This window comes from Tarenaya hassleriana, unplaced genomic scaffold, assembly GCF_000463585.1.
Source record: "Tarenaya hassleriana unplaced genomic scaffold, ASM46358v1 Cleome65, whole genome shotgun sequence".
NCBI classification, from domain to species: Eukaryota; Viridiplantae; Streptophyta; class Magnoliopsida; order Brassicales; family Cleomaceae; genus Tarenaya; species Tarenaya hassleriana.
Window position 1 is genome coordinate 252409 of NW_010969032.1, and position 13657 is coordinate 266065.

At 36.8% G+C, this 13657-nt stretch overlaps 3 protein-coding genes across 4 annotated transcripts in view; 2 read left to right on the top strand and 1 right to left on the bottom strand.

Annotated features, from left to right (window-relative positions):
* Window positions 1-862, top strand: part of LOC104800225 (blue copper protein-like) — a 1788-nt gene extending 926 nt beyond the window's left edge. Inside the window, exon 3 of the mRNA XM_010522992.2 lies at window positions 845-862. Coding sequence (XP_010521294.1) covers window positions 845-862 — 18 coding nt within the window. The remainder of the gene's footprint in view (window positions 1-844) is intronic.
* Window positions 863-1153: 291 nt separating this feature from the next.
* LOC104800226 lies at window positions 1154-1562 on the top strand. The gene has a single exon (XM_010522993.1). It carries the CDS (start codon window positions 1173-1175, stop codon window positions 1560-1562), a length of 390 nt encoding a protein of 129 aa, XP_010521295.1. The 5' UTR covers window positions 1154-1172.
* A 694-nt stretch (window positions 1563-2256) lies between these two features.
* Window positions 2257-4948, bottom strand: LOC104800139 (cytochrome c oxidase subunit 6b-1-like). Of its 2 annotated transcripts, XR_769682.2 has the most exons (6): window positions 4819-4948; window positions 3864-4151; window positions 3666-3748; window positions 3496-3577; window positions 3298-3405; window positions 2257-2476 (listed from the first exon to the last, which is right to left on the bottom strand). XR_769682.2 is itself a non-coding variant. In XM_010522872.2 (5 exons), exons 1-5 carry the CDS (start codon window positions 4858-4860, stop codon window positions 3352-3354), a joined length of 549 nt encoding a protein of 182 aa, XP_010521174.1. In that variant the 5' UTR covers window positions 4861-4948; the 3' UTR covers window positions 3037-3351. The 2 variants fall into 2 exon arrangements, 1 of the variants encoding a protein (XP_010521174.1); XM_010522872.2 differs by lacking the exon at window positions 2257-2476 and having other exon boundaries at window positions 3037-3405.
* Window positions 4949-13657: the final 8709 nt, after the last annotated feature.

The following is a 13657-nucleotide window of genomic DNA, read 5'->3' on the forward strand; positions in this document are numbered from 1 at the left end:
GCTCCTCCGCCACTCCCACCTCCCCTTCCTGCGGTGGCGGCGGAAGCACTACTCCTACTACTACTAGTCCGGCGACCACAACCGGAATCTACAGTCCGGCCATTTTCTCTGCTGCGCCGTCCATGTTGCCGGCGTTAGCGGCCGTGGCTTGGGTCGTTGCATTGTACGGATTGGTCATCTCTTAGCTTTTTTTAAGCTTTAGTGAGTGATTTATATGTTGATGTTTTAATTACTCGTTTAAAGGCCATGATTAGATATATTTGCTCTTTGTCTTTGTTCCATATAGATTATATACGAATAATGTTTTTCTACGTATTAGATTCTGTGGATTCGGCGGGAAAAAAAATAATACATAATATATACACATATATATTATATATATATATTAAAATCATACAAGATATATCATTTGGAGTGAGGAGGATGCTGGCCCGACCGAGTTTGAAGCCTCAAAGAGGAGCAATGGGCCACCGACTCACCAACTTAAGTGGACCCCATTGGATCCTAAAACACATCACGGCCGTCCATTTTTAATATCTTACATTTCAATAATCATTACAACTGTATATAAAAACATTTAAAAATGATTTGGGCAGGCGAAAAATAATAATATATTAATATTTGCGTCCGCACTTTCGATTTTCTAACCTAGTACTTTTACATCATGAATATAATCAATGGTGATATTTTTTGTTCAGAGTGAATTCGTATTTTCAAACTTAAATACCAGTTTTTTTTTTTTTATAATTTCTATAAAATCGAAACTGATCTGGAACATTCTGAACGGAGGCCAATGTGCGTTTCCATGATTTTTAACAGCTCTGGTTGTGTTCGTTAACTGCAGTTTTGTAAGATCACATAGTAAAACGGTAAGAAGTTAGTTTGGTATATGAGCAGTGTTAACAGAAACCAAAATTTACTACCAAGGATAGTAAAAACAGAAAACAGGAAAAAAAAAATCGCAATATTGAGGCCAACATTTAATTTCCGAAACAACCTTTTTGTTTTTTTTTTTTTGGTTCTTTAAAAAAAGGAAAAAAAAAAACAAGAAGCATCTCGGAAAAATCATCACCAGCTTGCATTTAATCACAGTTTCACACACATGTGCATATATATATATACACACACAAACACACGAATCAAACAAAAAACATTGAAGAAACACTTCAACAATGGCGAACTTCCTCATCAGCAGAACAAGAAGATCATCATCAAGAACAAGAACGATCAGAAGAACAAAGAAGAAACAGTCAGATTCGGAGAGGAGCTCGGCAATGGGTCAGTGCAAGAAACATCCGAAGCACAGGCAATCTCCCGGAGTCTGTTCCCTCTGTCTGAACCAGAAGCTCTCGAGGCTGTCGACCCTCGATCACGCGTCTTCTTCCGGAGCAGGCCCAGAAACGGCGTCGTATTGTTCTTCCTCTGATGTCTCGTCATCTTCCTCCTCCTACTCTTCCGTCTCGCCGTGCCTGTCTCCTCTCCATCATCGTTACGGGGAAATCGTTTCCAAGAAGAAGGGTGGGAAGAAACAAGGGTTCTTGTTCAGATTGTTGTATAGTTGAAGATGCAGACAACATTTATTATTTTTTATATATTGATTAATAAAGACAATATCTTCTTCTTACAGGGATTAATCAACGGTTTGCACGACATGAAAAAATAATTTGCATAATACTAGATCATTTTTTTTGTTATCAATTTATTTTCCATCGTTTTTGTAAAGTTTTTTTTCCCGTAGTTAGTAATCTCATTCACCATTGAAAGTCCATCGAATGTTACCTATATATATATATATGCTCAATTCATCCATCGATTTTAGAAACGAGAAATATAATGTTAAATAATATGACGAATTATGACTCCTCCTCAGGAATTAATATCATATTAATTTTCATATCACTGCCGAATTTTTTAAAACAATTCTGCTTGTGTTGAAATATTTTGCCTTTTTTTTTTATATTGCTTTGAATCTTATTCGCTTTTTTTATAGCCTTTAGCTTTAGCTTTCCGTGATCCCGCGATTAACCTTAAGTGCTAATCGTTTTATTCACAAATAGCATTCTTATGATTATTATTATTATGACTATGATTATAATTATGCATGAGTTGACATTTTTTTCGGGTGCATTACAAATTCCATAGCAAAAATTAATTATTGCATAATGATTAAATAATAATAATAATAATATACAAATTCACACATACTTGTGCATGTTGGACCCGAAATTCCATAAAAGACTTGTAATGGGCAAATGCTAATAAAAACTTTGTAATAATAATTAAGTGGAATATCGAGCTTGCAAAAATAATCGCCTTTATCAAAAACAAAAATAATCGGGGGACAGGGTGAGAATGAATGTGAGTGGGAACACTACACAGTTCCATGTCTGATTCTTCCACTTTCCACGAAGATTCCCAATCTGTCAGACATCATTATGTCCGTCCGTACACCACCTCCCAACTTTCATTGGAGAATCTAAAATTTTGACCAACAAAAAAAAAACGTACTAGTAAGAAAAGAGCGTAAAAATATCGAGAAATTAGAAGAAAAATAAAATCTCAATTTTCGAAATCGTATCTTTTAATTGACCAAAAATATAAGTTCGTTAATAAAATTTCTCCTCTTGTTTTCTTCTGGTTGGTTGCTTCTATTAAACCTCATGTGATTTCATTCCCACCATCCAGGAGATAACAAAACATACTTGTCATTTCGCAAACGACAAATTACAACATATGTATTATATTCTTTAATGCTTCGGTTAGTTCTAAGTCTCACTGTACATATATATATATATATATATAAGATCGAATTATGAAAAATCAAATCCTACTTTGAATTGCATATAAGATTCTTTTAATATATTTTTTACTAATTAAGATTGCATATGAGTTTTTGAAAAAGATTATGGATGGAAAAGCAAGCCATGGTCGTATATATATTCCGAATATCATGTTTTGAGAACACAGGATGGATATGAAAGATGGGGACATCAATTCACTATTTGATCATCATCACCATCACCATCACCGTGTGCAAGTGTCAAAAGCCCAATATGATCCAACATGAAAGAATCTTTGAATGGACCGTCAGCCCAATGGAAACAAAATGGTGTCTCAAGTAAAGGGACACTGAGATCAGAGCTCTGCCTTAACCCGGCCGGGCATGAAAATCTCAGGTTTTATGAGGAGAAACATCATCATGGGTTCGCTTCTCAGGTTTTATGAGGAGAAACATCATCATGGGTTCGCTTGTAAAACCCATACAAGATTATAAATACGATATCTTATTACACTCACCAGTCTAAAATTTGGGCAAAACCCCCGGGAATTGGAACCTGACATTGGCTGTCTTTACAGAGGTCCTGGGAAAGTCCCGTTCTCCCTCTGCTCGTTCCACCTCTCCACCTGCGTAAAATCAAACGTGGTTGAATATGTCCAGAGGGTATTTTTCAGGGCACGGCTGAATTAATCTGATAGAAAAGCATAAGTGAATACCCATTCGCTGGGACAGAGAGAGCGATAATATTTTGCAAACTTATCACATTCTTGAGCATCCTCCCCCTTGGCAGCCACACACCTGGAGACATGGAAGAAGATGCTAAAAGATTTAGACTAGAGAGATCGAATAAAAGAAAGCAAAACACGAGACTACGAATCCATCTCACCTATGATACTCTATGTAACGAGTGAAGCAATGCCTTGTCTGGTTTGTTGTCGGGAAACGGAAATCTGCCGGGGCCGTCTCAAGCTGGAAAAACACCAAACCAACCAACCCAAAACTCAAAATCACAAAAATAATGAGAGTAAATTACCATCGCCTATGAACAAACAAGACTATATCAGAGATTGATTATTCGAAAAACCTTGATCTCAGGGGCCTCCTCAGCATTTTCTTCACCGGAATTTTCGTCGTTATTTTCTTCCGCGGCAGGAGTTTCCTCAGGAGCCTCGGAACTATCTTCCGTGGTGGAAGGAGGAGGAGGTTCAGTCTCGTCTCCGACTGCAGAAGCAGGGGGGTTGCTTTCTACAGCAGGAGATGCTTCAATGGCTTCCTCTGCAACCTCTTCGGTTGGAGCAGTAACAGCAGGTACCTCCTCTTTCACTTCCACGGACTTAATCTCCTGTTTCTCTTCTTTCTCCAACAGATATTGCTGCCAATGGAACCATCAGCCAGAAGAATTTCTTGATGTTAGATCGGATGTTTCCAATTGACTAAGATATAGCTAAGAGCAGACATGAATACTTAGAATATAAATGGCACCCCAAAAAGAAAACATGCTAAATCCAACTTGATACGAACATATGAAAATGAAAATGAACACAATCCAAGCCACCCACGTTCTTCCAAATAATATTTTTGAGACAAGATCAAAACTTGAAATTGGTCAGTAAAAGATATTCAGGTCATTTAGATGACAGAATTGATTTGGATCTCAAGTCCATAAACGAAGCACAACTTCAGCAATTCACAGTCCCTTAAAGAAAGTTTTTGTTTTTCCTAATGCAATTCAATATACTCTAAAAAATTAATCTAGCTGCAGCAGGTCACAATCCATATTGGGAATAGATCGATATAAAAAACCCTAGTATGATCAAATCCGATCACGCCGTTCGGCACAGACAATCATCTAATCTAACTAAATCAGATCTCCAATCGACGAAGAATAACAAAGGAACACATCGGATAAAAATCCAAATCGAATCAAACACTGAAATCAAACAGAAGCCAAAGACGAATCAACTCGTTTTTTAACAGCACAAACGAAGAATGAACAAAAATCCAGCAGCGAGAGAGATGAGAGATGGGGGAAAGAGGACATCGGAAAGAGACGGAGGTTGATCGGCCGCAGCTTCCGCCATTGTTATACGGACGGAACGGAGGATCCCGGAGATTCTTAGCGGGCAGCTAGCGAGTTTCGGAGAGAGGAGAAGAAGAGGCGATAACACGAGAGAAATGTTAGGTTTAAGCTTCTGGAGGTTTACTTTTTCACTGCGACTGTCACATTGTTACCATGTCGGTAAAACGGCTGAGTTTTGATCAGTGTTAATAACCCAATAATAAAATGTATCAAATATCAAACCAATCTAATTCGATATAAAAATCGAATTGTTATAATTTTTTTTATTAAAAAACAAGTACGAACCGAATCAAATACAAATTAAACGAAATATCGACTTTTTTTAATGAATATTTTTATTGTTAAAAAAGAAAACCGAAATTAATATAAAAATTGAATGATTATATTTTTTTAAAATCTAAATAACATAACTCCAATATGAACCGAATCAAATGATAGAGAATTCTTTTATTATTTTTCACGCAAATGATAATAAAAAATTATAAAAGGTCGTACATTGCGATATAGTTTCAGGGGAAAAAAAGAGGCCATGATTGATTTTATTTATCCATCCAGATAATGCATCGAATAGATTTTCCTTGTTCCAGCAACTCGAAAGCCTTGTTGATTTCTCCAAAGCTGATCTCATGCGACACAAAACCCTCCAAATTAAGCTTCTGCACCAAATCAAAATACATGTATTTATATATAAATATATTTAACAAATATATTTATGTATGTATGTATAACCTTGTTCGAGTACATGTCGATGAGAATTGGGATGTGGGTTTTGGGCTTGAGGCCTCCGAATAAGGATCCACACACAGTTTTGCCCCGTAGGAGTTGCAAGCTGTTCACGCTCATTGGCAATCCATCCTTCTCCATTCCCAATATTATTGTCTTCCCCGATCCCTATTTTTTTTTATTGTAACCAAAATTAAAAATAAATTCATTTTTTAGATTTAGCGATTTTATAAAAAAAAAAATGAAATTAAAATAAATTTGGTAATTGGAGGATGAAGGTTGGTTACCGTGCGGGTGACGGAGAAAGCGTCGCTCATCAAAGAAGCCAAGCCAATGCACTCGAAACTGTAGTCAACCCCTCCTCCTCCTGTCTTTTCTTTTATCACCTTTTTTATAAAATAAAAAATATATTTATCCAATTACCAAATTTAAATTTGAGTGCTTTATGTTTTTTAAAAATTATTTAAAAACTCGAATGATTCGATGATATAAAAGTGGAATAATACGACATACCTCAATCACTGTCTTCTCTCCACAAGTGGTGGGGTTTACAAAATCAGTGACCCCGAACTTTTTACCTACTCGGACAAAATTTAAACGTGTTTAAAAAAAAAAAAAAACTCTTTATATATATATATATATATAAATTATAATGATGAGTGAATTGTGTGACAAAAAAAAATTGATTACCTATCTCGAATTTGTCCGGATTGAGATCGACGCCTATGATTTTGGCTGCTCCACATAACCTGGCTCCCTCTGCAACCTGAAAAAAAAAGTTTTATTATAAATTATTATGGGCTAACAAAAAAAAAATGAAAACACACTGTTTTCACGTAAAAAAACCCTTATTTCATTATATATATATTCGTATAATATATATGTGTGTGTGTATATATATATATTATACCGCGAGGCCAACAGCTCCGAGACCAAAAATGGCGACGGAGGAGCCCTCCTCCACTCCAGCCAGCTTCCAAGCTGCTCCTACCCCTATGAATTCCACGTGCATGAATCATTATTATATTATACTTTAGATTATATCTATTATCGGTTACAACCATATAATATATGAATGTTACCTGTAAATCCACGACCCGTTACGTGACAATCGATTATCGTTTTCATCATAATATTCGAATGCTATCTATACGTACATACATGGATCATCCATTATTACAGGGAGTTGACTTAATAGACCCAAAAAAAATTATATACGGGGCCAATAATAAAATACATGTAATTTCGTATAGATAAATTTAATTTTACTACGGAAACATTTATCAATTTTATTTGAAATTTTATAAAACTTATAAATTTTTTTACTTTTCTTAATTAAATAAATGGGCACAGACCCAATTCATGTCTGTTATTTTAGGTCATACTAACACGACCCATTAATTGATATAAAAATTAAATTGTTATTAAAAAGAATAACAAATAAAAAATTGTTTTTTAAATAGATAATTTATTAATAAAATATAATTAAAACCGAATTAAACCAAATTCAATACAAAAATCGAACTGTTTATAATTTTTTAACTGAGATAATTGAACCCTAAATGATCACTCGTACCAGAACATATAGACTACCATATATCATGGGCGGATCCACTTAATTTACAATAGAGTCCCTTTAGGCCTTTTTTTTTAATCAATAAAATAGTTTTTTTTTTAAATTTTATATAATTTTAAATAAAACTATTAAATACCCGTGATAAAATCAAGTTTGTATTTATAAAATTATATGTACATTAGTATTACTATTGACCACAATTATAAATTTTTCAGAGTCCACTGCTGCCGTTTTATAATCATAACATTAGAATATTTACCGGTGGAGATACCGCAGCTGAAGAGAAGGGCGCGGTCGAAGGGGATGTCGGGAGAAATCTTGACGATGTTCACGACGTCGACGACGGTGTATTCGGAGAAGCTGGACACGTACAGATGATGGTTGATGGGCTCGCCCTCGGAGTCCCTGAAACGGCCGCTCTCTCCGTACCTTCTCGCGTTTGAGTACGAATTGTCCCCAAAGGAAGCGCACCAGTTGCTCTTCTCTGACCTGCAGTCGCTGCACTCGTCGCATTGCGGGTGGAACACCGGCAATACGACGTCGCCTTGCTTCACCTCTCCCACCTTTCCTCCTATGCTCTCCACCACACTGTATCATTACCACTTCAACGTTATCTTATTCATTAACAATTTTAGAAAATTCTACATAAATTCACGAATTGATTATCTGACTTTGCCGAATAGAATAGACCTTGTCCAGGATCATTCTTGAGATATCGAATGATTCTGTGTGCAGCCCGTAAATGATCCTCTGTTGGCTTTGATAAAAACTGACTTAGTCTGTGAACTGCAAAGGTTATATCTGGCCTTGTAATTGTGAGGTAAAGCAATCTTCCTATCAATGCCCTGTATGCTGTAGAATCAGATAGCAAGCTTCCCGATTCTGTACTGATGTGCAAATTTGGTTCCATAGGAACAGAAACAGACTTGCAACCAGATAGACCAACACTGTCAAGAAGCTCTAAACAATATTTCCTTTGGCATAGAGAGATACCTGCTTCAGTTCTTGCAATCTCTAAACCCAGGAAATACTTTAAAGGGCCTAGATCTTTGATGTTGAAATGTGTATTTAGGAGTTTCTTCAAATCTGCTACAGCTTCATCATTGTTGCTTGCAATGATGATATCGTCGACATACACCAGGAGTGCAACAAAGCTGCTTCCTCTTTTTCTCACAAACAGAGTGTTATCCGCCTGAGATTGTTTGAAATCATTAGAGATCAAAACTGAAGAGAACTTTGTGTACCATTGTCTCGAGGCTTGTTTTAAGCCATACAGTGACTTTTGTAACTTGCAGACAGCTCTGTTTGGCAATGCTTCGCCATTATGTGGTGTATAACCTGGAGGTAGTTGCATGTATATATCTTCTTCTAAGTCTCCATGTAGGAAAGCGTTTGTTACATCCATCTGAGTTAAACTCCATTTCTGTGCTGCAGCAAGAGCTAATACCAACTTAACCGTCACCAATTTCGCTACTGGAGAAAACGTATCAGTGTAATCAACCCCTTCTTGCTGTGTATACCCTTTTGCGACGAGTCTGGCCTTATATCTCTCAATGCTTCCATCTGGTTTGCGCTTGATCTTATAGACCCATTTACATCCAACAGGTTGTTTTGTAGGAGGTAATGAGACTATAGACCAGGTGCCATTCTCTATTAGAGCTTTAACTTCTGTATTCATTGCTTGCTGCCAATTTTCAGATACAACTGCTTCTTTGAAGGATTTGGGTTCTGTTTCATGGTCCAGGTTAAGAATAAAATCTCGATAGTGTGGTTTGAGTTTGTCATAAGACAGAACAGATTGTATGGGGTATGGGGTGGTCTTTTTCTTTGGTATTTGTTCATGACTGGTTAGGTAACATTGATATTGAGACAGGTATGTAGGTTGTTTGGTGATTCGTTTTGGTCTAGGATTGTTGGTCTGTGGAATTTCAGAGACAGGTTCAGATACTGATAGCTGTAAATCAACTTCAGTGTCTTGAGGTTGAATATGTGGAAGAGATGGTAAAGAATCAACTGGTAATGGCTCAGGTTCAGGACTAGAAATATCTGGAATGGGCATAGGTAATATAACAGAGGGAAAGATTTGGGTGACAGATTCATTAGAAGAATCTGTAGGATTAGAATGAAACGGATATATGGTTTCATGAAATTCCACATGTCTGGAAATATAGGTTTGGTTGGTTTTTGTGTCTAGCAGTTTATATCCTTTGTATCCTGGCTGATAACCAATGAATACAGCAGGCTTAGCTCTAACAGAGAATTTATGTCGAGCTCCATCATGAGTTGAACTATAGCATAAACATCCAAATGAACGTAGATGTGAATAATCAGGTAAGGTACCTGTGAGAACTTCATAAGGGGTCTTCTGTTGTAATATAGATGATGGAATCCGGTTGATGAGGTATACAGCTGTCTTTACACAATCACTCCAGTAGACCAGAGGTATCTTGGACTGAAACATTAAAGCTCTCGCTACATTCAGAATGTGTTGATGCTTGCGCTCCACCACCGAGTTCTGCTGAGGAGTGTAGGCACAGGAGAAGTAATGCATAATGCCTTGTTGTTGACATAGTTCTGTGAATGCCAATTCTGGTGCATTGTCGGATCTGATTGCTTTGACAGATTTCTGATACTGTTTCTCAACAAAGGCAACAAAATTTGGAAACACTTGCAACACTTCACTTTTATTACGCAGTAAGTATATCCAAGTAGCTCTAGAACAGTCATCTACAACGGTTAAGAAATATCTATATCCCTCAACAGAATGAACAGCAAAAGGACCCCAAATGTCTAGGTGTAAAAGATCAAAAGGACTGTCTGAGACATTATTGTGAGAAACAAAAGGTAAACGTCGCTGCTTTGCCAAATGACAGGTTTCACAATGTGATAAGTCTGTACATTTGGTAAGAGACAACTCCGAGGAAAGTGTTTTTATTCTGGAAATGGAAGGATGCCCGAGGCGATGATGCCACAGTTTTGTGTCTGGTATAACAGCATTGCAATGAAAGGTAGAGTATGGTGTTGGTATGAAGGTATGGTCAATGATATAGAGGTTTTGTTGGAGATTAGCCCTCCCAATCATCCAACCCCGAGAAGAATCCTGTATAAGACAGGAGTCAGAGGTAAAAAGAACAGAATAATCAGTATCCTTGATCAGAGTATTGACACTGATCAAGTTAAACCGAAATGAAGGAATATACAACACATTAGAAAGAGTAATGTGCTTGTTGAGCCTGACTGTTCCAGCAGTTACTATCGTAATACTTTCACCGTTTGGCAAATTGACCAAAACTGGTGTAATACTTCTAATTTGACAGAACAAAGATTGGTTGGAGCAAACATGAATTGACGCACCAGAGTCAACAATCCAAGTTGCAGAACCAAGAACATTATTCTGTAAAATAGAAGAACATATGTCAAAAGTTGAAGTGTTACCAGTGCTGAGAGATGTCTGATCTGGTGCTCCTTGTGGAGTGATGACTGGTGTGGCAACTGAGTTAGCACTTCTCAGCTGTTCACTGATTTGTTGTTGTAATTCACGTAGTTGATCAGGGGACATCTCACTAAGAACTGATTGCGGAGATATTTCAGTAGCACTTGTCTGAACTGATGCAATCAAGCCTTTGTTTTCTCACAAACAGAGTGTTATCCGCCTGAGATTGTTTGAAATCATTAGAGATCAAAACTGAAGAGAACTTTGTGTACCATTGTCTCGAGGCTTGTTTTAAGCCATACAGTGACTTTTGTAACTTGCAGACAGCTCTGTTTGGCAATGCTTCGCCATTATGTGGTGTATAACCTGGAGGTAGTTGCATGTATATATCTTCTTCTAAGTCTCCATGTAGGAAAGCGTTTGTTACATCCATCTGAGTTAAACTCCATTTCTGTGCTGCAGCAAGAGCTAATACCAACTTAACTGTCACCAATTTCGCTACTGGAGAAAACGTATCAGTGTAATCAACCCCTTCTTGCTGTGTATACCCTTTTGCGACGAGTCTGGCCTTATATCTCTCAATGCTTCCATCTGGTTTGCGCTTGATCTTATAGACCCATTTACATCCAACAGGTTGTTTTGTAGGAGGTAATGAGACTATAGACCAGGTGCCATTCTCTATTAGAGCTTTAACTTCTGTATTCATTGCTTGCTGCCAATTTTCAGATACAACTGCTTCTTTGAAGGATTTGGGTTCTGTTTCATGGTCCAGGTTAAGAATAAAATCTCGATAGTGTGGTTTGAGTTTGTCATAAGACAGAACAGATTGTATGGGGTATGGGGTGGTCTTTTTCTTTGGTATTTGTTCATGACTGGTTAGGTAACATTGATATTGAGACAGGTATGTAGGTTGTTTGGTGATTCGTTTTGGTCTAGGATTGTTGGTCTGTGGAATTTCAGAGACAGGTTCAGATACTGATAGCTGTAAATCAACTTCAGTGTCTTGAGGTTGAATATGTGGAAGAGATGGTAAAGAATCAACTGGTAATGGCTCAGGTTCAGGACTAGAAATATCTGGAATGGGCATAGGTAATATAACAGAGGGAAAGATTTGGGTGACAGATTCATTAGAAGAATCTGTAGGATTAGAATGAAACGGATATATGGTTTCATGAAATTCCACATGTCTGGAAATATAGGTTTGGTTGGTTTTTGTGTCTAGCAGTTTATATCCTTTGTATCCTGGCTGATAACCAATGAATACAGCAGGCTTAGCTCTAACAGAGAATTTATGTCGAGCTCCATCATGAGTTGAACTATAGCATAAACATCCAAATGAACGTAGATGTGAATAATCAGGTAAGGTACCTGTGAGAACTTCATAAGGGGTCTTCTGTTGTAATATAGATGATGGAATCCGGTTGATGAGGTATACAGCTGTCTTTACACAATCACTCCAGTAGACCAGAGGTATCTTGGACTGAAACATTAAAGCTCTCGCTACATTCAGAATGTGTTGATGCTTGCGCTCCACCACCGAGTTCTGCTGAGGAGTGTAGGCACAGGAGAAGTAATGCATAATGCCTTGTTGTTGACATAGTTCTGTGAATGCCAATTCTGGTGCATTGTCGGATCTGATTGCTTTGACAGATTTCTGATACTGTTTCTCAACAAAGGCAACAAAATTTGGAAACACTTGCAACACTTCACTTTTATTACGCAGTAAGTATATCCAAGTAGCTCTAGAACAGTCATCTACAACGGTTAAGAAATATCTATATCCCTCAACAGAATGAACAGCAAAAGGACCCCAAATGTCTAGGTGTAAAAGATCAAAAGGACTGTCTGAGACAGAGAAAATCAATCGAAGCGAAGAATCGTGAATCGATACTCGCTCTGATACCATATCACGTTCAAAGATTGAAATTTCCTGATTTAGAGAGAGAAACAAAATCAAGAGAGAGAATGAACAATTTCTGTATATTCGAACTTAACCTTTCAATGTACAGGAGCTTTACTTTAAATACAATATCAACTATACATACACACTTATACAATTGTGTGTATGCTAACAGAGTTCGTTATTTCTGTTGAACTAACTCTAATACCAAGCTCCTAAATGAATATACGAGTTTTAATATTTCTAACATAATAAACTTTTTTTTAGTTACCTATGATAACCATGAAATTTTATTAAAAGAAATTCAAACAATTATACATAGTTGAGTCGTTTATTTAATATGTATCTTTTTAATAGTGACTGTAAAATTTTATATATATATCTTTTTTAGAGTTTTTTAATTTATAATTTTAACTATAAATAGAACAAATTTAATATATTTTTTCTGAAATTTTAAAATTCACATATTATTTTGAAAGATTACAACAAAATGGTATATCTAGATCTGGATTATTTTTTTTTCTTGATTTTATCAGGGAAGGAAGTTCACAAAAAAAAAAAAAAAACTTACCCGACCGCTTCGTGCCCCAGAATTTTAGGATATCTTGCAAGTGGCCCCTGAAAAATTCAATGACGGAAACAAGTACCCATAGGGCATAGGCGTTGACTCCCAAAATCGATTAAATCAATCCAGGAACACTAATATACGAAGTGAAATCTCCAGATCTGTTTGCGAGATCATCGATAATATCCAAGTGAGAAAATATTATAAATGTTTTTTTTAATACCCAAAACAAAATCATAAATAAAAGTGGATATTGCTTACTTGGGTGATTTTCCAGAAAGTAACGTCAGTGTGGCAGAGGGAAGTGCACATGATTTTGATCCTTACTTCGTAATCTCTGGGTGCCTCCACCTCGATCTCCTCCATCTCCAACGCTTCTCCCGCTTTTCTGCACACCGCCGCTTTTTTTTTTCGGACAGAAACCCAGAACATGTCGGAAGAAAATCTAATGTATGTAATTCTTTTTAATTAAATTGTATTAAAAAAATAGGAATGTTACCTTTGCATCTAATAGGCTTCCCTTCAGTAGATGAGAAGCTCTCCATGATGATGATGATGATGATGATGATGAGACTGGAGGGGAGAGAGAGTGGGGGGGGGG

What these genes read in the sequence shown, in the direction of transcription:
- LOC104800226 (XM_010522993.1), top strand. Translation starts at nt 1,173, where the DNA reads ATGGCGAACTTCCTCATCAGCAGAACAAGAAGATCATCATCAAGAACA.
- LOC104800139 (XM_010522872.2), bottom strand. Translation starts at nt 4,860, where the DNA reads ATGGCGGAAGCTGCGGCCGATCAACCTCCGTCTCTTTCCGAT. An exon ending in AGGAGGCCCCTGAGATCAAG is followed by an intron (nt 3,749 to 3,863) that starts GTTTTTCGAATA and finishes GTGTTTTTCCAG; the next exon opens with CTTGAGACGGCCCCGGCAGA. An exon ending in CGTTACATAGAGTATCATAG is followed by an intron (nt 3,578 to 3,665) that starts GTGAGATGGATT and finishes CCATGTCTCCAG; the next exon opens with GTGTGTGGCTGCCAAGGGGG.